This window comes from Trichechus manatus, unplaced genomic scaffold (genome assembly GCF_000243295.1).
Source record: "Trichechus manatus latirostris isolate Lorelei unplaced genomic scaffold, TriManLat1.0 scaffold00010, whole genome shotgun sequence".
In the NCBI taxonomy this organism is placed as follows: Eukaryota; Metazoa; Chordata; class Mammalia; order Sirenia; family Trichechidae; genus Trichechus; species Trichechus manatus.
In genome coordinates, this window is record NW_004443946.1 from 25741704 (window position 1) to 25764643 (window position 22940).

Here is a 22940-nt window from a genome sequence, read left to right on the forward strand (position 1 = left end):
GTAGCACGTATTATTTCTTTATATGGTTGAATAATATTCCACTGTACGGCTATACCACATTTTGTTTATCCATGCATCTGTTGGTAGACATTTGGGTTGTTTCCACTTTGTACCGAATTTAGCGCTGCTGAGAACGACAGAATGTTAGATCAACTTCCTTGATTCAACTGAGGAAACTGAGACCCAAAGAAGTGAAGAGACTCACACAGCAAGTAGGAAAAGAACTAGACCAAGAACTCCGGCCTCCTGACTGTCAGTTCGGGGCACGCTCCTCTGCGTGTCCGAGCCACGCAGACTTCGGGTCAGCTGCCTCAGACACCTAAGGTCACTGCCAAAGACTGCACCACCTGTTCCTTTTTCTCTCCATCTCAAAACCTCCTTCGCCCTTCCCCCAACACAATACTCTCCTCTCTCTCCAAGTCTCAGTATTGAAGACAGTGCCCCAAGAGGCGAGAGAACTTCGGTGGCCGAGTCAGTCGGCTGCGGGCGGAGAAGTAACCAGAGTTTCCGAGAAATATCCTTTACTTCCGGGCAAGCCGCTACGGAGCTCCGCGGCTCACAGAGCAGCCTCCTACCCCGACTCGGCCACGCCCCTGCCACGCCCCCAGACGGGCGCGCCTCCGACACGCCTGTGGACCCGCGGCCTCCACGCTTAGGCTTGGGCGGAGCCGAACTCCCACGCCCCGCCCCCCGTCAGATCGACATCCAATTAACGTCGACAGCCCGAAGCCGCACCCAATGAGAAGGAAACGGTGTCTGCCGTGGCCCTATTGGCTGCTACAACACAAGAACGGACACGCCTACCTGGCTGACTCCACTCCTTGATGCTTCCGGGTACCTCCAACCCTCGCTTCTACCCCTGCAGAGCTGGGCCCGAGGGGCATCCCGAAGAGACTTTCCTATCAGGTAGGTCGGTGCGGGCTGAGGTGCACGTTGGCGTTGGGCTGAGAGCGGCCGCTACTCCATCCAGATCTCGGGGTGGGCTCGGGGCGTAGAGGGAAGGCCAAGGAAAGGGGCGGGGAGGAGTCGAGCACGTGGAACGCCGACCTGACCGTGGCGGGGGTGGGGACCAGGCCAGCGGGCTGCGCTTCTGCAGGCGTGCGGAATTCGTGGGCGTGCAACGCGCCTTGTGTTGTCGGGTCAGATCTGCAGCGGTGAACACCAAGGAGGGGGAAGCAGAAGGAGCGTTTTTCTAAACCCTTATGCTGGAGGCCCCATCGACCACCTGGTCTTAGGTAGACTGTGAACCCTTGGGTGCGGTTTTCCCCCTTTTAAAGTTCAGATTGGATAGACTTTTTCGAACTGGTCAACGTAACAGCTTAACTCATATTGCCCTCTTACTATGTGCTAGGCAGTGTGCTGACTACAGGCATTAACTAAGTCTTCCGTACAGCAGCCCTGTGAGATGTTTTTAAAAACCCATTGCCGTTGAGTCGATTGCGACTCATAGCGACCCTGTAGAGATATAGTTAGTAGTATCTTTGTCAGGTGCAGAAAAACGCCTAGTGAGGTTGTAACTTGCACAAGGTAACTCACCAGCTAGAAAGTGGTGGAGCCCTGCCTTGAACCAAAGCCTTCTGAGTCCAGAGCCTGGGCCCTTAATCTCCACACTGAGTTGTGTGTTAGCAAAAAGCCGACATTCCACACAGATGCTCGCACAGCCCAGGAAGCCTTGTCTCTTCAGTTGAGTGTTGTCGTTAGGTGCCATGCTGTCGATTCCCTGTCGATTCCGCTCATAGTGACCCTCTGTACAACAGAAGGAGACACTGCCCAGTCCTGCACCATCCTGATAATCGTAGCTATGTTTGAGCCCACAATAGAAGGTCACGGACAGAGAGGGAGAGGAATGTGGAACAAAACTTCAAAGTCATAAATAAGATCAGACTTACTGGTCCAGTGGAGCCCTAGTGGCACAGTGGTTAAGTGTTCTGCTGTTAACCAAAAGATTGGCAGTTCGAATCCACCAGCCGCTCCTTGGAAACCCTATGGGCCAGTTCTACTTTGTCCTGTCAGGTTGCTATGAGTCAGAATTGACTTGACGGCAATGGGTTATTAGTCTTCTGATAGGAACCCCCAAGACTATGGCCCTTAGACACTCACCCTTCAAACTTGGAACAAATCATTCCCGGAAATCACATTATGCCCATACGATAGACCCATTGCCCATTGCCATCAAGTTGATCCTGACTCAACAACTCTATAGGACAGAGTAGAACTGCCCCATAGGGTTTCCAAGGAGCACCTGGTGGATTTGAACTGCCCACCTTCTGGTTAGCAGCTGTAGCTCTTAACCACTATGCCACCAGGGTTTCCTCATGTAATAGAGAGACCTATAAAGTGAATAATAACACTAGTGAGGAATGTACATCTCAGAACATTCAACTAAATGAGACCTAGAGGGCAGCATTTGTCCAAAAGCAAAGCTGAGAAGGATGGTAGGGGCAAGAAAGCTGGGCGAATGGACAAGGGGAACCCAGGGAGGAAGAGGGGAGAGTGCTGATACATTCAGGGGTTTGCAACCAATGTCACGAAACAAGCTGTGTATAAATTGTTGACTAGGAAATTAATTTGCTCTGTATACTTCCACCTAAATAATAATGAAATGTTCAAAAAAAAAAGAAGGCATACTTGCTAAGTTTTTCCAGAATAGTGGGAGCCCTGGTGGCATAGTGGTTAAGAGCCCACCTGCAAACCAAAAGGTCAGCAGTTTGAATCTACCATCCGCTCCTTGGAAACACTATGGAGCATTCTACTCTGTCCTATGAGTTGGAATCCACTCGATGGCACCAAGTCTGGTTTTTGGTTTTACTTCTTCGAGGTAGCCCAGGTGGCACAGTGGTTAAGCGTTCGGCTGCTTCGAGTACTTAAGAGATTCTCCAGAAGGGAAAGCCAAGCTCAGCCATCCACTACACACATTTTATTGGAATGTCTGTGTCTGGTAGAACAGCTTCAAAGGACCTGGATTCAGCGTTTCATCCAACAAATTGTTATTGAGCACTTCCTGAATAGAACAGGGTTTCTCGGCCTCAGCACTATTGACATTTTGGTCTGGATAATTCTTTGTTGTAAGGTGCTGTCCTGTGTATTGTACAGTGGTTAGCAGGATACCTGACCTCTGCCCACTACATGCCTCAGTCCCCCAGTCCCCACAAATTGTGACAACTGAAATGTCTGCAGACGTTGCCAAATGTCCCCGCGGCGGGGGGTCAAAATTGCCCTTGGTTGTTAGAGAAATAAGAGCTGTCACACTAATAGATATATGCACACCCATGTTCATTACAGAGCTGTTCACAATAGCAAAAAGATGGAAACAACCTAGGTGCAAATCAGCAGTCGAACGGATAAACAAATAATGGTATATTCACACGATGGAATACTACGCAGCGAAAAGAAAACAATGAATCCATGAAACATAACATGGAGGAATCTGGAAGGGACTATGCTAAGTGAACTTAAAGTCGCAAAAGGACAAATATTGTATAAGACCACTACTATACAAACTCAAGAAAAGGTTTAAACACAGAAGAAAACATTTTTTGATGGTTAGGAGAGTAGGGAGGGAGGGGGGTATTCCCTAAGTAGATTGTAGATAAGAATTATCTTAGGTGAAGGGAAGGATAACACATGCTACAGGGGAAGTCAGCACAACTGGACTAAACCAAAAGCTAAGAAGTGTCCTGAATACAACTAAACACTTCGAGGGACAGAGTAGCAGGGGTGGGATCTGGGGACCATGGTTTCAGGGAACATCTAGGTCAATAGGCATAACAAAGTTTATTTATTTATTTTTCCCCATAACAAAAATTTATACATACATTGTTATGTGAATCCAGTTGCTCTCCCCATACTGCGAAAGCACACTCCTCCCTTCCACCCCTGTTGCCCACGTCCACTCAACCAGCTCCCAACCCTCCTTGCCCTCCCATCCCATCTCCAGACAGAAGCTGCCTGTCTAGTCTCCTGTATCTACTTGAGCTAAGAGTCACACTCCTCATGAGTATCTCTTTATGTCCCACAGTCCAGTCCAATCCCTGTCTGAAGAGTTGGCCTCAGAAATTGTTTTAGTTCTGGGCTGATAGAGAATCCAGGGACCATGCTTTCCAGGTTTCCTCCAGTCTCAGTCAGACCATCAAGTCCGGTCTTCTTACTAGAATTTGAGTTCTGCACCCCACCTTTCTCCTGCTCCATCTGGGACTCTTGTGTTCCCTGTCAGGGCAGTCATTGGTGGTAGCTGGGCACCATCTAGTTCTTCTGTTCTCAAGCTGATGAAGTCTGGTTTACGTGGCCCTTTCTGTCTCTTTGGCTACTACTTTCCTTGTGTCTTTGGTGTTCTTCATTCTCCTTTGCTCCAGGTGGTTGAGACCAATTGATGCATCTTAGATGGCCGCTTGCTAGCTTTTAAGATCCCCAGATGCCACTCACCAAAATAGGATGCGGAACATTTTCTTAATAAGCTTTGTTAAATTGGCATAACAAAGTTTATTAAGAAAATGTTTGCATCCTGCTTTGGTGAGTGGCTTCTGGGGATCTTAAAAGCTAGCAAGCGGCCATCTAAGATGCATCAATTGGTCCCAACCCACCTGGAGCAAACGAGAATGAAGAACACCAAAGATAAAAGGAAAATATTAGCCCAAGAGACAGAAAGGGCCACGTAAACCAGAGACTGCCATCAGCCTGAGACCAGAAGAAGTAGATGGTGCCCAGCTACCACCAGTGACCGCCCTAACAGGGAACACAACAGAGAGTCCCTGATAGAGCAGGAGAAAAGTGGGGTGTAGAACTCAAATTCTAGTAAGAAGACAGACTTATGGTTTGCCTGAGACTGGAGGGACCCCAGAAGACATGGCCTGTGGACACTCTGTTAGCCCAAGACTGACACCATTCCCGAGGCCAACTCTTCAGACAAAGATTAGACTGAACTATGGGACATAAAATGATACTCCCTAAGAGTGTGCTGCTTAGCTCAAGTAGATACATGAGACTAAATGGGCAGCTCCTATCCAGAGGCGAGATGAGAAGGCTGAGAGGGTCAGGAGTTGGTTGAATGGACACGGGAAATCAGAGGTGGAAAGGAGGAGTGTGCTGTTACAGTATAGGGAGAGCAGCTAGGGTCACATAATAATATGTGTATAAATTTTTGTATGAGAGACTAACTTGAAGTGTAAACTTTCACTTAAAGCACAATTTAAAAATTGCCCTTGGTTGAGAGCCACAATCTAAAAAGTGATCTGTGCTAGATTTCCTACTATTGTCAGATGAAATTGTCTCTGATTTTGAATTTGAATTCTCACGACATATTTGACTTTGGAACCACATTTTCTCAATCTGTGTATCACCACTATGCTGATGACTTTTCCATTTAATATGCACAAGCTTTTGTGGAAAATAAATGAAAAGCTCCTAACTGCCTTGATGATGCATAATAAAGATGGACGTGAAAAATTTTAGATATGAAGATATACTAGAGTACCTTTGAAAATGGCATCCAAGTGTATACAGTTTGAGGCAGATCAAAATTAATAAAAAAAATTTTAACATTAAAGAGGGAGTGCATGTGCGCACACAGGGGCAGAACAGTGTGGAAAACATAGAGTGGGTGACCCAAAAGAAGCCAGAAAAAGGATTAATCTGACAGGTAAGGAGTATTAAGGGGAAGATACTCCAGAAGCAAGCAGGGGAGGGGGAAGCTTCCTCACAGTTTTCGGCAAGTGTTTGGCCCTGGGGCACAGACCTTAGGAAAGAAAATGAGCCCAGAGTTGTCAATGAACCTGAAGAAAAGGGAAGGGTCAAAGGATTTGGAGGTCTTGATGGAGATGAAAATGATTTAGTGGGAGAAAATGATTGGAAGAAATGAGCAGAGATGAGGTAAGATGAGAGAATGGGGTTTCCTAAGTATAAAGTTTTAGAGGCTGTATAGATTTCAGAGCAGCGTTTCTCAAAATGTCATCCACAGACCACTTAATACATATTTGCAGCATACACATATCTACATTTTAAAGTAATTAGAAAAATTATCTCGCTTTAAAAAAGTGTATTCCATTGCAGTGAGAGGAATGATATTTGTAACTTTTCAAGAAAATACCTTTATGTAGTAACTATATATGTAACTACTACACCCACAAAATTTCTCTTACTCTTTGTATTGAATTAGCCCTAACTCACAATTGAGCAAATATGCAAAGGACCTCTCTTAAAGTGTTAAAAAACAAAGATGTCATTTTAAGGACTAAGGTGCGCCTGACCCAAGCCATGGTGTTTTCAATCACCTCATATGCATGTGAAAGCTGGACGTTGAATAAATAAGACCAAAGAAGAATTGATGCTTTTGAATTATGTTGTTGGTGAAGTATATTCAATATACCATGGACTGCCAGAAGAATGAATAAATCTATCTTGGAAGAAGTACAGCCAGAATGCTCCTTAGAAGAGAGGATGGTGAGACTTCGTCTCACATACTTTAGCTATGTTATCAGGAGGGACCAGTCCCTGAGAAGCACATCATGCCTGGTAAAGTAGAAGGTCAGCGAAAAAGAGGAAGACTCTCAATGAGATGGATTGACACAGTGGGTGCAACAGTGGACTCAAACATAGCAACGATTGTGAGGATGGTGCAGGACTGGGCAGTGTTTTGTTCCATTGTACATAGGGGTCACTGTGAGTCGAAACCATCTCAGTGGCACCTAACTAACAACAATGCAATCATAGGTTGGCACAGAAGCAGCTGAATAAGCAGTAGAATGTACAGAATAAGGAGTGACTTGTCACTGAAAAGACTTTGGTGCTGTAACAGGCATTCCCCACTCAAAAGCAGAAGTTGGAAATACAGGCAAATATGTGGAGTTCTGATCCATTTTTTGGTTGCATTCAGCTCTAGAAATTATTCAAATTTTGTCATGGCATTTGAATATGGTTTTAATATGTATTGGTTAAGTTGTCATCAATTTTTCTAGTGAGTGAAAAAAACACACCCCGTGTTGGGAAAGCATTAAACTCAGCAGCTGGTCCATGTACCACAGTTCAATCTAAAAGCCTAATGTGATTCTTAGTGTTAAAACTTCGGTATTTTGATAGTTAATGGTAGATTCAGGTTATACAAAATAAAGATTTTGAAAAAACGACTTGAAATAGTTGTGGCTATAGCAGTGTCATTAAGAAGTTTTTTTTTTTTTTTAATTGTACTTCAGGTGAAGGCTTACAGAACAAATAGTTTCTCATGAAACGGTAGTACACATATTGTTTTATCCATTGGTTAACAACCCCACGACATGTCAACCCTCTCCCTTCTCGGCCTTTTTTTTTTTTTTGGTGAAAATATACATAGCCAAAGATACACCATTTCAAAAATTTCTACATGCACTGTTCAGTGACATCGACTATGCTCTTCCAGTTGTGCTGCTATTCTCACTTTAGATGAAGACTTACAGAACAAAATAGTTTCTCATTTAACAGTACACATGTTGCCCTATGACAATGGTTAACAACCTCACAACACATCAACAGTATCCTTACTTAGCCTTGGGTTCCCTATCACCAACTTTCCTGTCCCCTTCTGCCTTCTGGCCCTTGTCCCTGGACTGCTGTGCCTCACTAGTCCAATTTGGTTTTATGGGGCTGTCCACTCCCCGGCTGAATGGTGAACCTCGGAAATGACTTCACCACTGAGCTAAAAGGGTGTCTGGGGGCCATACATTAAGAAGTATTTTTATCTCATTCCTTATTTCAAAAAATGCATGTGAGGTCCCTGCGTGTGTGCACCTAATCTCAGCTGGTCTGCCAGAGACCCCCTGAGCGCCAACCCGAGTCCCCCGCGCTGCCCCATTTCCACTCCGACAACATGGAAGAAACTATCATGAATCAGGAGAAACTCGCCAAATTGCAGGCACAAGTGTGCATTGGTGGAAAAGGAACTGTTTGCAGAAAGAAGTAGGTGGTTCATAGAACAGCTACAGCAGATGATAAAAAACTTCAGTTCTCTTTAAAGAAATTAGGGGTAAACAATATCTCTGGTATTGAAGAGGTGAATATGTTTACAAACCGAGGAACAGTGGTCCTCTTTAACAATCCTAAAGTTCAGGCATCTCTGGCAGCGAACACTTTCACCATTACCGGCCATGCTGAGACAAAGCAGCTGACAGAAATGCTACGCAGCATCTTAAACCAGCTCGGCGCAGACAGTCTGACTAGTTTAAGAAGACTGGCTGAAGCTCTGCCCAAACAATCAGTGGATGGAAAAGCACCACTTGCTACTGGAGAGGTTGATGATGATGAAGTTCCAGATCTTGTGGAGAATTTTGATGAGGCTTCCAAGGATGAGGCAAACTGATTTGAGTCAACTTCTGAAGAAGATGAAACTTGAATAAGTTACTTGGAGCTGCTATTTTATATTATGACTGCATTTTAAAATTGTTTTGTTTATGGATCTGATAAAATCTAGATCTCTAATATTTTTAAGCCTAAGCCTTTTGGACATTGCAGCTCTTTTCAGTTTTTGTTTATACATAATTCATTTTTTGCAGCTAAATAAGCTGAACAAGCCTGGGAATAAAATTTGAAACAAAGGTTAATAAAGTTCTTTGCCTAGTAAAAAAAACAAAAAATGCATCTGAGCATCCTTCTCTTCCACAGCTGGTATACTTCAGCAAAGCATTCTTGTACTCACGCCTTACCTGTTTCTTCATAAACCGTGTCAAAAAGGCAAACTCAGTGTTTAATTACATTCTTAATTCTTCCCGTGTGCGTCAATGCTGAAACAGTATGAAGAGAAGCATCAGCCATCAATTTAAGGATTTTTGTGGGTTGAAGACAAATGTGTATTCTGGTATTATCTGGTAGGGAAGAGGAAGAAGAATAACCTAAGAGAGTTCATGACAGGCTCAGACTATTGTCTTAATAACGTGAGTCAACCCTCACACGGGTTGCCCAGGGAATGGATAGTTAGCAGGTTGTCAGTCCAGGGGTCACCTGTGAGGTAAGAGAAACTGTAGCCAAAGAGGTGGCTACCAAAGCATTGAATTTTACCAGCGTCTCCTTTACCTCGAGACAGCCCTTTACAGGTGAGGCTTGGTTTGGCAGCTTTGATGATAACCCAGATTAGGTCATCGTCTTGCCTAGTTCTGAGCATGAAGGAGCTATCAAGAAGCAAACAGATATAAGCATGCATGCACACACGTATGTATGTAATTATGTACATACGTAATTTTTTTCTCTTTTCCAAGCAGGAATGTATAAAGGCAGCTGGCAGAGTGGGAGAAGATACAGAAGAAGGAGTCACCAGCAGAGCCCTTGGTTCAGACGTTGTACCTCGAGTGAGAGGCAAGTGCTCTGGGGGAGTCAGCTTTTTTTTTTTGCTTTTTTTTTTTTTGTCTTTAACAAAGACAAATTTATTTTTTCGCAGTCTAGTAGGCTACAAGTCTAAATTCAGGGCGTCACCTCCAGGGGAAGGCTTTCTCTGTCGGCTATGGAGGAAGGTCCTTGTCATCAGTCTTCCCTTGGTCTGGGAGCATCTCAGTGCAGGAACCTAGGTCCAAAGGACGCGCTCTGCTCCTGGCACTGCTTTCTTGGTGGTATGAGGTCCCACACACTCTGCTTGCTTCCCTTTCCTTTTATATCTTGTAAGATAAAAGGTGGTGCAGGCCACACCCCAGGGAAACTCCCTTTACATTGGATCAGGGATGTGACCTGGATAAGGGTGTTACAATCCTACCCTAACCCCCTTTAACATAAAATTACCATCACAAAATGGAGAACAACCACACAGTACTGGGAATCATGTCCCAACCAAACTGATACACACATTTTTGGGGGGACGTAATTCGATCCATGACGAATATGTTCACCATATTGTTCAATCAGCACCATTAGCGATCTTATTTTTGAATGTTTGTAATAAGCACATATTTTTTTACAGAAAAAAACTACTTAGAAAAATTTGCATAGGAAAATACTAAATGAGTAATTCCTTTTGAATACAAGCTCCAATAGATCAGTGAATCCGCAGTAACCTCCAGTGACTGAACTTGATTATAACTCAAATTATATATGGGTGAAAGATGTTTGATATCAGGGATTCTATATGTTCTAAAGTCTAGAGGTTTTTTTTTTTTTTTTTTCATTTTTTCCCATACAAAAATTTATACATACCTTGTTGTGTGACTCTAATTGCTCTCCCCATACTGTGGCAGCACACTCCTCCTTTCCACCCAATTCCCCATGTCCATTCAACCAGCTCCTAACCCTCTTTGCCTTCCCATCTCACCTCCTGACAGAAGCTGCCCCTTTAGTGTCTTGTATCTACTTGAGCTAAGAGGCACACTCCTCACGAGTACCACTTTATGTCTCACGGTCCAGTCCAATCCCTGTCTGAAGAGTCAGCCTCAGTAATTGTTTTAGTTCTGGGCTGATAGAAATCTGGGGGCCATGCTTTCTGGAGTTCCTCCAGTCTCAGTCAGACCATTAAGTCTGGTCTTCTTACTAGAATTTGAGTTCTACACCCCACCTTTCTCCTGCTCCATCAGGGACTCTCTGTTGTGTTCCCTGTCAGGGTGGTCATTGGTGGTAGCTGGGCACCATCTAGTTCTTCTGGTCTCAGGCTGATGAAGTCTCTGGTTTATGTGGCCTTTTCTTTCTCTTGGGCTACTACTTTCCTTGTGTCTTTGGTGTTCTTCATTCTCCTTTACTCCAGGTGGGTTGGGACCAATTGATGCATCTTAGATGGCCACTTGCAAGCTTTTAAGACCCCAGATGCCACTCAACAAAGTAGGATGCAGAACATTTTCTTAATAAACTTTATTAGGCCGGTTGACCTGGATGGGGGAGCTAGCTTTTGCCCTTGACGTTCTAGGACTGTCCAGCATGGTGCTTCTCACACAGTAGTGTGCACGTGAGTTACTCGGGATCTCACTAGAGTACAGGTTCTGATTCAGCGAGTCTGAGGTGGGGCCCGAGGAGACTGCATTTTAACAAGCTCCCAGGTAGTGTCGTTGCTGCTGACCAGTGGGCCACACTTTGACTAGAGAGGAGGTGTGGCCACTTTTTTTTCCTTTCAGACTGACTGACTTCTGGCCAGAGCATTAGCCATAAGGTAAAAGTAGACACTATCTGATACAGCTGGAGAGTTGTTTCTCCATTCGGTGGACTTTTGCCTCCTTTTCTTTTCAACCAAAGAAAACAGCTTTCTGGAAACCTAAATTCGTTAATTCAGCCTAAGTCCTGGAAAAGACTACAAAAAATGAACAAGCACACACAATGTATATGTGTGTGTAATACAGTATCTAATGTACATTTAAAAGTGTGTGTATTACACAGTCAAATAGTTTGAGAGACAGAATAGCAGGGGTAGGGGTGTGGGGACCATGCTTTCAGGGGACATCTAGGTCAGTTGGCGTAACAAAGCTTATTAAGAAAATGTTCTGCATCCTACTTCGGTGAGTGGCGTCTGGGGTCTTAAAAGCTTGCAAGCGGCCATCTAAGATGCATCAATTGGTCCCAACCACCTGGAGTAAAGGAGAACAAAGAACACCAAAGACACAAGGAAAGTATTAGACCAAGAGACGGAAAGGGCTGCATAAACCAGAGACTTCATCAGCCTGAGACCAGAAGAACTAGATTGTGCCCGGCTACCACCAGTGACCGCCCTGACAGGGAACACAACAGGAGTCCCTGATGGAGCAGCAGAAATATGGGGTGCAGAACTTACATTCTACTAAGAAGACCAGACTCAGTGGTCTGACTGAGACTGGAGGTGCCCCAGAAAGCATGGCCCCTGGACTCTGAGCCCAGAACTAAAACAATTTCCAAGGCCAACTCTTCAAACAGGGATTGGACTGGACTGTGGGACATAAAGTGATACTCATGAAGAGTGTGCCTCTTAGTCAAGTAGAAACGAGACCAGAGGGGGAGCTTATGTCCAGAGGTGAGATGGGAAGGCAGAGAGGGTTAGGAGCTGGTTGAATGGACATGGGGAATCAGGGGCAGAAAGGAGGAGTGTGCTGTCGCAGAATGGGGTGAGCAGTTTGGGTCACATAACAATGTATGTATAAAATTTTGTATGGGAGACTAACTTGAAATGTGAATTTCATTTAACTACAACAACAACAACAAAATATATATATTAAAAAAAGTATGCTTATTACAATATCTGACATACATTTAAAAGTATATTAAAACCACCAAACCCATTGCCATTGAGTCAATTCCAACTCATAGCAACCCTATAGGACAGAGTAGAGCTGCCTCATAGAGTTCCAAGGAGCACCTGGTGGATTTGAACTGCCAGCCTTATTGGTTAGCAGCCGAGCTCTTAACCACCATGCCACCAGGGTTTCCGCAAGCTCCCACCTCACCAAAGCAGACACGTGTGCCAGTTTCAAAGCTCTTCTCCACTCCAGGCCTCCTTTTCAAACCGATTTCTAGTTATAGAATCAGGGAGGGTGCCAAATAATAAGATACTTCTCTTAGAACAGATTAACCCCAACAGTAACAAAAAGCATCAAAATGTTGTGGAAAGAACAAGAGCTTTGGAGTTAGGAGGTCTGGGTTTGACATCTTGCCTTTTCTTATGTGATAATTGGGCAAGTTGCCTAATCACTCTGAGTCATTATTTCTTCTTGCAGAAAACAGGGCTAATACTTCTCCTGTGAATCGGCAATAATGTATATAAAGCCCTTAACAGACTGCCTGCCTGGACCTCAGTGCACAGTAGGTCTGATTAGGTTCAGAATAAAATCTATTAAGCTGAGCCCAATCCCCAGACTTGTTCCATTTTGTAAAAAGGGATTGGGACCAGGCCCAATGTTTGTATGTTTTGTAAGGAGAACCATGGATATTTTTTGGGCCCCACGCCTTCCTACCAGAGCACAACACGTAGCAAAATGAAAGCTCAGCAAGGAGAGTCTAGCTTGGCTTTGGCAGAGTCTCCTGGAAACCTGCTGGACAGCCACCTTCTGGGCTTCCTGTGGAAAGAATGGAACAGCGGTCTTTGGACTAGCAGCACAGACATCTGTCATGACATGGGATCCTCCTGCTGCTGATCACAGCACAGCTGCCTCAGTAAGCTCGGGGCTATAAAAACGGAGGAGATATATTTTTTCATGAAACAGTGCATCGCCTTAGTATTTACAGAAGAAAGAGGAAGGTCTTTTGTTGCTTCCATCTAGTTTTGCAGTTTGTATTCCTTTTGGTGTGTGTGTGTTTCTTGATCTTACAGTGGGTTTTATCAGGATTCTGAAAGGTCTTTTGCTTTATCACCATATCCTCCCGCCTGTAATTGCCACAGTAGCCACTTGACTTGGCAAATCAAGTATTTTAACCATGGCTCCACCCCAGTTTTACTGAGCAAATTGCCTCCATTCCTTAAACCCCAGTTTCTCCATCTGAGGTAGGGTAGCCAAATAACATTTAAACCATTTGTGCTACTGAATCCAATAACGAATGAAATTCACCTGGCCTTGTAACTGTGGCTTTGAGCTGCCAAGTGAGCCCTGCTGGTAAAATTCTTTCCGACAAGGATTTCTGTTCTCCTTTTCATCTGGAGAATTCCAAAAGATCTTACACAGTGCTCAAGTGTGTGGAGATAAAAAGGGGAAATTACTGTGCTGTGAATTTTGAAAAAGATGAAAGACAAGGAACAGAAGTTAAAACCTTGCCCTAACTTTGGTGTATTTGCAGTAGGTGAACTGCTTTCAAAGAAGAGAGAAAAAACCAAGTACTCAGTCAGGGGTGAAGCCTGGAGAACTGCCCACTCCAAAGCCATCACAGTCAGAGAATGACTAGGAACTCAAGCCCTTTGCTGTAATTTACCACAACGGTGTGTGTCCACAGGTATAACACAGGGACATCACAAAGCCCCCAGGATTCTGGCCGTGGCAATGACGAGTCCCCGTCAACCTCTTCCAGCACAGCTGGAAGTTCTTCCGTGCCAGGTAAGGCAATCTGCTGGATAGGACTCCTTTGCCCCTGTCTGTGGGGAAAGATTGACCTGCTACTGCCTTGTCATCTGGTTACGTCTGGTCTCACTGCCTTTTTTCCTCAGCCAGGGCTTGGATGTGTGTCTTGGTGTCTCTTTGCTTCTATATGGGTACACTTCATGTGTATCACCGGCCCATTCCTGATTTGAAAGAAATTGTAGGAACAAATTAAGACACGGAAAGGAGGAACTGGATGTGTCAGGAAGGGTGATCTTGAGGCAAATGGTTTCCCGCAGGATTAGACTTGATCCAGGAGAGTGACTAATAATGCCAGCCCTTCTCCTCCTCAGAAAAGACAGGCGGCTAGTGGGGAGGGGGTGGTTTATGGACAGGCCACCAGGCTCCGCTAGGTGTTTTTCAGGTATTCTCCTTACAGTGTTTTCAGCTGAAGTGAATTTTATTTCTTTTGATTGAAGATCTACCAGGGTATTACTTTGACCCTGAAAAGAAACGCTATTTTCGCTTACTCCCTGGGCATAACAACTGCAACCCCCTCACGAAGGAGAGCATCCAGCAAAAGGAAACGGAGAAGAAAAGATTGCAGCTGGTGGAAGAAGACAAGCAGAAAAAGGTGGGCTCCACACTCCTGGGGGCATCCACCCACGGCTGAAAGGAGGTGCGATGGAGCACCCAGTAACACTTAGGGTACAGTGTACTTTAGGGAGTGTGGCTCAGGATTTTCTCTAGTAGGAACCTGATGGAGCAAATAAAAACAGGCAAGGAAGTGCCTTCTCCCATCCCCCCCTCCTTTTTTGTTTTGTTTGCTGAGTTTCATCAGTAATTCTGCCATTTTGTGCTATCCTAGTGGAAGCTTGGGAAGCAGCATGACACAATTTCAGTAGTTACGTACTTTAAATAGAAAGCTAGGATGTATGGTTTGGATGTGAGGGTTTCTTGTGTCCCTTCTGAGTACCACAAGCAATCTGGGAGACAGATTTAGATGCCAGGGCATTTTGATGATTATAGGGCAGCAGAATGGAAAATTTTGGCCTTGGGGTCGCCATAGGTCAAATAGAAAGCATGATGGGGACCTGGCCATTCTTTCCCATTCCAGGACCCACTAGCTTGGTGGCTTCATCTCCCCAGGTAGAAATTGATGGGAGGCTTGGGGGTGTGGAGTAGACTTTCCAATTCTCATATACTTCTTGTGATGGACTTTTCCTTTTGCCATGGAGACTGTCAGATTTTTATGCATATAATTTCTGCCAGTTTAGCACCTGTTTCTTCATTGCATCCTGTGGAACTAAAAACTTTCTCCCTTATCCCATGATATAAATATAGCTTCACTGAATTTTTTTTTTTTTTTTCGCTCAGAAAGTAGCCAGAATGGGATTTAATGCATCTTCCTTGCTACGCAAAAGACAGCTGGGTTTTCTCAACGACATCAGTTATTCCCGGTAAGACAATGCCTCATTGTTATGTTTTCTTTGTGGTTTTTCTTTTTTTTTTTTTTTTCCTGTTTCTTATTTCATGGTCCAGGGGGACAATCAGGATAAACCAAGTATATATTCTGTGAGGATACTTCACAATTGAGGGGCTCCCATTCATTATCTGCCTTTTGCTGCTTAAACCAGCCCTGGGAGCATGGTTCTCCCTCTGGGGTGAGGGAGGGAAACTCCTGCAGGAGGCCAGGGAGAAGAGAAATTAAATTACTCAAGATGTTTACTCTGTGTTACTCATAAATCAGTTTTGGTTTAGTAGAAGATCCTACATGTATCGTTTTGGTTTAGTAGAAGGTCCTACAACTTCATTCCAGTGAGTTGTCATCAAAAATGGGACATTAAATGGATGTGTGTGTACTAAATTTTATCTGAATACTTGGGATGTCTGACAATTCTAACCAAAACCCTGTGAGATAGGTTGGTAGTTCCCCCCTAGTTTCCAGAAAAGGAGACTGAGGTTCAGAAGAGAGAAGTGATTGGCTCAGGGTATAGCTGGAAAGGCAGGATCTGTCTGACTCCACTGCCTAAGCTCCTAGCCCTTGTGTTCGTTGCTTCCCCTTGCATGTGAGAGGTGAAGCAGCACGAGTTTGAGGTGGCTTACAGGGGCACAGATCTCTTACCTCGGAGCAGTGCCCCCTTGAAGCCGTGCAGGGGGTGCCAGCCAGGGCAGGCAGGCATGCCTTTCCTGTATTTCCCTCCTTCTGATATGGTTGCAGTGAGTCGGAATTGGCTCCACAGCAGTGGGTTTGGTTTGGTTTTTGAAAGGGAAGACAGTTGGAGATCTAGTCATAAAGATCTGTTATTCACTCTGAAACCTGCTGAGGTAGCTGTCAGGTGGAAGAGAAAAAGGGGCAATCAGTTGGGCAGCTGCAACCCTGGGCTCGTCTCATTAGTCAGGTGCCCTTTAGCATGTGTGTCTTAGTCATCTAATGCTGCTGTAACAGAAATACCACAAGTAGATGGCTTTTACAAACAAATTTATTCTCTCACAGTCTAGGAGGCTAGAAGTCCGAATTCAGGGTGCCAGTTCTAGGGGAAGTCTTTCTCTTTCTTTTCAGCTCTAGGGGGAGGGTCTTTGTCATCAATCTTCCCCTGGTCTAGGAGCTTCTCAGCGCAGGGACCATGGGTCCGAAAGATGTGCCCCACTCCCAGCACTTCTTTCTTGGTGGCATGAGGTCCCTCTCTTGTGCTCCATTCTCTCTTTTACATCTCAAAAAGTGATTGACTCAAGATACAACCTAATCCTGTAGGTTAACATAACTGCCTCTTATCCTGCCTCATTAACATCATAGAGATTAGGATTTACAACATGATAGGTTAAATACATCAGATCACAAAGTGGAAGACAACCACACAGTATTGGGAATCATGGCCTAGCCAAGTTGACACACATTTTTGGGGGACACAATTCAATCCATGACGATGTGTTTAATTTCTCTAGGCCTTATTCTCTTCATCTTAAGAGAAAGTTGTACTAGATGATCTAAAAACCAATCCCCGCTAGATCTAAGTTTCCTCGATTGTGTGAATGATTCACCCATTTCTTTTAGTTTTTCTAAGAGTTCTGTAGTAAAACCAAAATTTAGATTATTTGGGATCTTGCTCAGTTCCATTGCTAGGAAGTTACAAAATGGAGAGGCTGACTAGGAGAGATGGTATTGGGTTCTGCTCTTTCCCACCCACTGAGTCTTCTTCATGGATGTCTTGGTATAGAGTCCATGCCCCCCTGCCTCGTCTGTCTCCCCTCTGCAGTCTAGCCCATGAGCTGCGAGTGAGCTGCATGCAGAAGGGAAAGGTCCACATTCAGAGCTCGGATCCTTCTGCTTTGGCAAGTGACCAGTTTAACCTCATACTGGTGAGTTGGCAGGAGATACCTGTGCCTGGGGGGAACATGGTGGTCATCACTGAGACACTTTTGTCAAGCTTGGCTTAGTTGAAGCTGAATGCCATGAAAGCACGTGGTGCCATCTTGGTTTTATGGTTTTAACCAGCCCCTGCAGGCTACCTGGTGGCAGATATTGGGCTGGTAGGGCAGTCTGTGCTGTGACCATTGTCACTTCCCCCCTTCAGCTCTGTCATTATGTATCCAGTCTGGGTTCAGCCACACACTGGCTAAGAACCATTCAGAGTAATATTTCCTTGGGTATGCAACTGGAAGGGTTCACGGAGGACCCAGATGCTTCTGATCCTTCTAAACTGGGGCAGGATTTGGTGGCCAAACCCAAAGCTCCAGTGTGCCTTCGATAGCAGCAGACTGGGTGGCAGGGGCCTGCAGGCCTGTGTTTGTCCCTGGGCCTGCACATCCAGCACACCTTATCACTTCATTTGCTGGGAGCAGAAAGTCTTCCTGTGCCATTGATTAGACCCAGGTTGGAAGCCAGCAGCCAACTTCATGAGCCCAGAGGCCAGGAAAATGTTGGCAGAGAGTAAGGATCTCCTATAATCAAAAGGAGCCAGACCTCTCAGCAAGACTAGGTACTTCATGGGCCACATGAGGGCATGGCCTGCCAGACAAGCCCTGTCCTTTCTGGAGGCCAGCGGAAAACTGGGGAGCATGAGACAAGATGCAAACACAAGGAGCCTGGGCTCAGTAATCTGCTGGCAGGACTGGAGGCTGAAGTTACAGAATTGACCCTTGAGGTTAATGCTGAGTTCCCTTGTCCTGGAGACTTCCCGCAGCAGAGTCCTTCCACAGAAAGGGTGTTGGGGGACAGGACTCACATTCTATCCTCTGGCTACCCTCCTATGTGTTTGGGGTACAATTAGATCTGAATCAATAGACTATTCTCTTGTGGTGGGCTTGCCTCAGGAGCCCCTCCCTGGGCTTCTTCAGTAGTCCAGATGGGGCCTTTGGAGGGTGTGGATTCTGGAGTCTGGTGACACCCAGGCTGTTCGTTCTGAGCGTGAGCTCCTGGTCTTCATGTGGTAGTTCTGTCATCTCACTTCACAGGCTGTGTGTGCTGGCTTCTAAACGCAAGGGCTTTTTGGTAGAGCTTTCCCATCCCCCAAAGTTATGGTTGATTCTGGCAGTCTGCTGTGAGCCAGAGGGTTGGGAAGGGCAGTTTGCCACTCAGAGATCCAATTTTTCAGATTCGATTTTAGTCACTGGTACTGATTCTTCAGAAACATAGCTGTTCTTTTCAGCTAAGTCAGTGCCATTTCACCATTGTCCCAACTTAGTTCATCGTCCGTGTGTGTGTGTGCGCGTGTGTGTGTGTGTGTGTGTGTGTGTGTGGTATTTACCAATATATAAAAACACACAAAGATTTAGAGGTTTTGCTTTGAAGTAATTATTAACCACATTATTTTTAAAAAATAAACAAAAGAAAATCTTAAAAATAGCCCTCATTGTAGTGCAGTGTTTCCTGTTGTGCTTTTTTCTTTTTGCAGAGCAGTGTTTTTTTCCTTGGTGGTAACCATAGTGCCTGTGTTATGTGTGTACAGTTTAGTGTCCCGCTTCTATCCCTTGACAACTACAGCTAGCATTTCCCACGTTGCTGCATGGCTTTCGTGATGGCCACATAATGTGTCATCGTGTGGCTACCCCTCATTCACTGACTGAATAGTTCCTCTGAGTGGACATTTGGACTCTTCCAGCCCCGGTTCTGAGTCATTGTGCAGACCACGGACTTCCTGGCCAGGCCGCCTCAGTGCAGTTCTCATCCCTGCTGCTGAGTTGTTAGACCAGACAGCTGTTACCTTTGCCCCGAGATGGCTGTGTTGAGTAGGGGAAAGTTGGGCCATCTCCACCCTCCCTCACTGACAGAAGCATCCTGGTGAAAATGCACAGAGCATGTGGGCCAGGAGAGGTGGGCACTTGGTCAGAGGGTCTTAGGTAGCCCACCTGCCTCAACCTGTGAGGTCATCTCATGTCCACGTTGCTCCTCCAGGCAAATACCAACAGGGACCGGCTCTTCACAGTCATCGATGTCAAAGTCGGCGGCTCCAAGTACAGCATCATCAACCTCAGCCATCTGTGGATCCCATCACCCACTGTGAGAATGTATGAAAACTTGTACTTCACCAACCGGAAGGTACGCTCACCTGCCCCTTTAGCCTGACAGCCCACTCTGCATTGGGGTCCTGGGGCACTGCAGTGCAAGAAGTGGTTGCCCAAATTCAGGGCTGAGGAGGGAGCTGTGTGTAAAAGACCACGCATGGTTGCCTCATTTCCCCAAGGGACAGATTGATTTCTAGTTCCTGAGAGTCCATAGTGGAAGAAAAGGGCCTCAGGAGTTTCTTGTCTTAGAAGAGACAGTGAATTTTTATAGTTGGGGGTAGGCTTGAAGCAGTGCTGCTTCACCTAGTTGTAAGGACCTTCCCTCCAGGATTATCATGAGTCTATCCAAATGAGCCCACGCCAAAGCACAGAATTCTGAGATGTGGGCAGCAGTGGCCTGTGGCCTGGACATAAAGGTCCTCCTGTGAGCTCCAGGAGAATGCCTCAGGCAGTCAGCAAGTCTGTGACAGACACTGTGGCTGACACTGGGGTCTAGATAAATATAAGGAGCTCACTGTCTGGGGGCCACCTTTAAATTGGAGTGGGGTAATGACTGCATCTGTGACTTTTGGTTCATTTGGGACATGAGCCACAAGATGGATACAGGTTGAAAATGGTTTTGGGTGAAGTAAGATATAGTCCACCTTCTTCAGAGTTAGGTTTGTCCCCCTGTCATTGTAGAGAGTTCAGTCCCACCTGAGAGGGTATACCAGACATCCACTGTGGGCCCCATGCTGATGATGAAGGACTGAGGCCTGGGGGTTACTTCCTGCTTATCCCCCTCAAGGGCCCTAGATGGCAGGGTATGGAAGTCACCTGTTTTCAGAATGCTTGCTCAGCCCATTTTGGAGAAGTGAGACCTATAGAAAGTAATCACTCATGTATATGCCCAGAAGTTATTCTACAAAAAAGGATTGTTCTTTTTTTCTCTGAGTTGGCAATCAAACCAATTATCCATCTTGCTGTGTGCTTCCTTCTCAGGTGAATTCTGTATGCTGGGCCTCGCTGAATCACTTGGATTCCCATATTCTGTATCTTTAGGTGGGTGAAGAGGTTTGGTGGGCAGATACACCCTGATGTGGACCTGGGCATGCTGGGAGGTTTGTGAGATAGTACGAGCATCTGAGGGGCCAAAGGGCTGAGCCGTCACCCTCTAGGAAAGAAATGAGGATTCCTGTGGAGCACAGGGAAGTAGTCAAGGTCCCTGTGATGTCTTTCTCAGGAGTAGTGTTGTTGTGTGTGTACTAGGCACTGTTCTGAGGACTTCATGTGTAAGTGGTAGACCAGGATCAGAACCCAGGCAGTCCTGCTGCAGAACCTGCCCACCTACCACAGTATCGTGTGGCATCGGCCTCTGGGATCACCTGACAGATCAAGCGTCCATGCCAGACAGAGGGTCCTTTAGCAGAGGAATAAAGCAGAAACAAACTAAAGCTGTGGGAAGGAACCACAAATGCTGCTGAGGCAAAGCAGGAAGAGCCAAGAGCAGCAGGGGTAGTGGTCCTGAGGGGCAGAAGGGACCTTCCCACAGAAGGCTGAGGGCAGAGACCAAAGAGAAACTTCTTTGGCATTGAACATGGGCGTGTGGGCTCTAGGCCTAGGGTCCCTGCCAGAGATAGCCTTCTTTAGAGTGCTCTTGATTTCTAGTCTCTGCCTCTCCAGAGAGCCTTAGAGGCTCTTGACGCTGCACAGACTACTGTCCGTCATATGCCTCAGGGATATTGTGTGACCCAACATCAAAGCTACATGTCAATGAGTCTGCCCTTGGTTCCAGTCCCATAATAAATGGGTTCTTGAAGCTCTGTGACCACTCATTGCAAATAGCACCTACCTGGTACACTGTCATGAGTTTAGCATTAGGTAGTGTCTGTGAGCACTTAGCACCATGCCTGGTACATCACAGGCCCTCAGCAGATGGTGACTGAACCCAAACCTGTTTTTTCTGTTTCATAGTGTTGTATTTCAGAGGGTTTTTAGAGCCATTAGAGATCTGATTCTGAATCTTACGTAAGACAAGCACGAAATGCTGTGTGTTCTATAAATTGAACATTTTATCTGGTTTTTGTGTGGTGGGGTTCTGTGGGTAGTGGAGCTGCCTGTTACTGGGATGGTCTAACCAGAGGAGAGAAGAGGCCACGATTTTTAAAAAGAGAGAAAACTAGACCCTCGCTGTCATTTCTGATCTTAAAACAGTAAATGGTGGTCTCATTTTTCTTTAAGGAGATGACAAATATCTGCGTAATTGGGTATAAAAGCATGGTCTCTTGTACAGCAGCGGGTTTTATCGTAGCTTAATCGGCTTGCCCTCTGGTGGTCATTTCAAGTAATCTTCAGGCTTCTGTGTGCCTACTATTACTGCAGAAGTTCACAGAACTGTCCCCTTTACAAAAATGACACCTTATTCAGACCTGCACTCTGTGTTTTTCCCTCCCAAGAGTGCTGGGAGGTTATACTGAATTCTTCATACTCACCCTTACTGGGCTCTTGGTTAACCTTGGCCTGTTAGGGACTAAAATATGGAATTGGCCCCATAAGTACCATACTGTTTGACTATAACCTGAGTTTCAGTCACAGTAACCAGAAGTACACATGGGTAAGGACTTTCTCCTCACAGCCTCGCCTCCCAAACACAGAGGCAAAAGAGGTTTACTTAGGAAGGAACTGAGCTGCTGTATGGTAAGCTGTGTGAACTTTGCTTACCATCCCGTAGTACGGGGCTTACCATCCAAAGCAACATGACAGATTCTGAATTGTCTACAATGGCTTTTCAGATATCTACATTTTCCAGTGAGGTATGTGTGCATTCATTCAACCAACATCTGTTCTGTTGAGCTTGTACAATTTCTGTGCAAGGTGTAAGAGATAGGCAGATCAACAGGAAATTAGTGTACACAGTGATACCTGTGAGGGCGATTGGATACAAGAGGGATGGAGGGAGGAGGACAGCCTTCCTGGAGATGTGCCTGCATGGGAAGGAGGGACCAGTCAGGAGAGGACATGGCTTGGTGTCCGTGGTGACTTTGGCTGGATAGTAGGGCCCTGTTGGACTGATTCCTCAGGGATGCTCCTGGAGGATTGTAACCGTGGAGTCATTTTGTAAGAAGCTTCCTTTGGTAACCGTGTGGAGGCATAGACTGGTAAGGGGAGAGACGTCTGATGGAAGGCTGCTGCAAGAGTCGAAGAGGGCAGTGACGAGGGCTCAAACTAATGCAGCAGGAGTGGCAAGGAGGGCACGAATCTGGGAGAGGTTTGAGATTTGGCCAGTGATGTGCTAATGGAAGGAATCCAAGGAAGAAACTCAGAGGTAGCAGTGTTCAGTGGTGGGATGAGGTGGAAGGAAAACCAGGAGGGTGATGTGGAGGTCAAGAAGTGGGGAGTATATGGTTGAAAATTGTGCTAAATGGCCACAGGTCAGGGCTGAAAAGTTTTCTTTTTTTTTTTTTTTTTTTATTTAAATATTTTATTGTACTTCAGGTGAAGGCTTACAGAACAGATAGTTTCTCATGTAACAGTAACACACATGCTGTTTTATGA

The 22940-nt window shown here is 45.6% G+C and overlaps 2 protein-coding genes across 2 annotated transcripts in view; both read left to right on the plus strand.

Annotated features, from left to right (window-relative positions):
* The first annotated feature begins 812 nt into the window (after positions 1–812).
* The window catches only part of DCAF4 (DDB1 and CUL4 associated factor 4), a 36314-nt gene continuing 14186 nt past the window's right edge, over positions 813–22940 (plus strand). The window contains exons 1-8 of the mRNA XM_004371005.2: positions 813–906; positions 9219–9312; positions 13819–13919; positions 14381–14535; positions 15279–15361; positions 17159–17261; positions 19297–19440; positions 20388–20437. Coding sequence (XP_004371062.2) covers positions 825–906; positions 9219–9312; positions 13819–13919; positions 14381–14535; positions 15279–15361; positions 17159–17261; positions 19297–19440; positions 20388–20437 — 812 coding nt within the window. The 5' untranslated portion in view covers positions 813–824. The remainder of the gene's footprint in view (positions 907–9218; positions 9313–13818; positions 13920–14380; positions 14536–15278; positions 15362–17158; positions 17262–19296; positions 19441–20387; positions 20438–22940) is intronic.
* LOC101345082 (transcription factor BTF3) lies at positions 7847–8433 on the plus strand. The gene has a single exon (XM_012560094.2). It carries the CDS (start codon positions 8024–8026, stop codon positions 8321–8323), a length of 300 nt encoding a protein of 99 aa, XP_012415548.2. The 5' UTR covers positions 7847–8023; the 3' UTR covers positions 8324–8433.

Excerpts from the sequence above, each read along its gene's own strand:
- LOC101345082 (XM_012560094.2), top strand. The coding sequence starts at position 8,024 with ATGTTTACAAACCGAGGAACAGTGGTCCTCTTTAACAATCCTAAAGTT.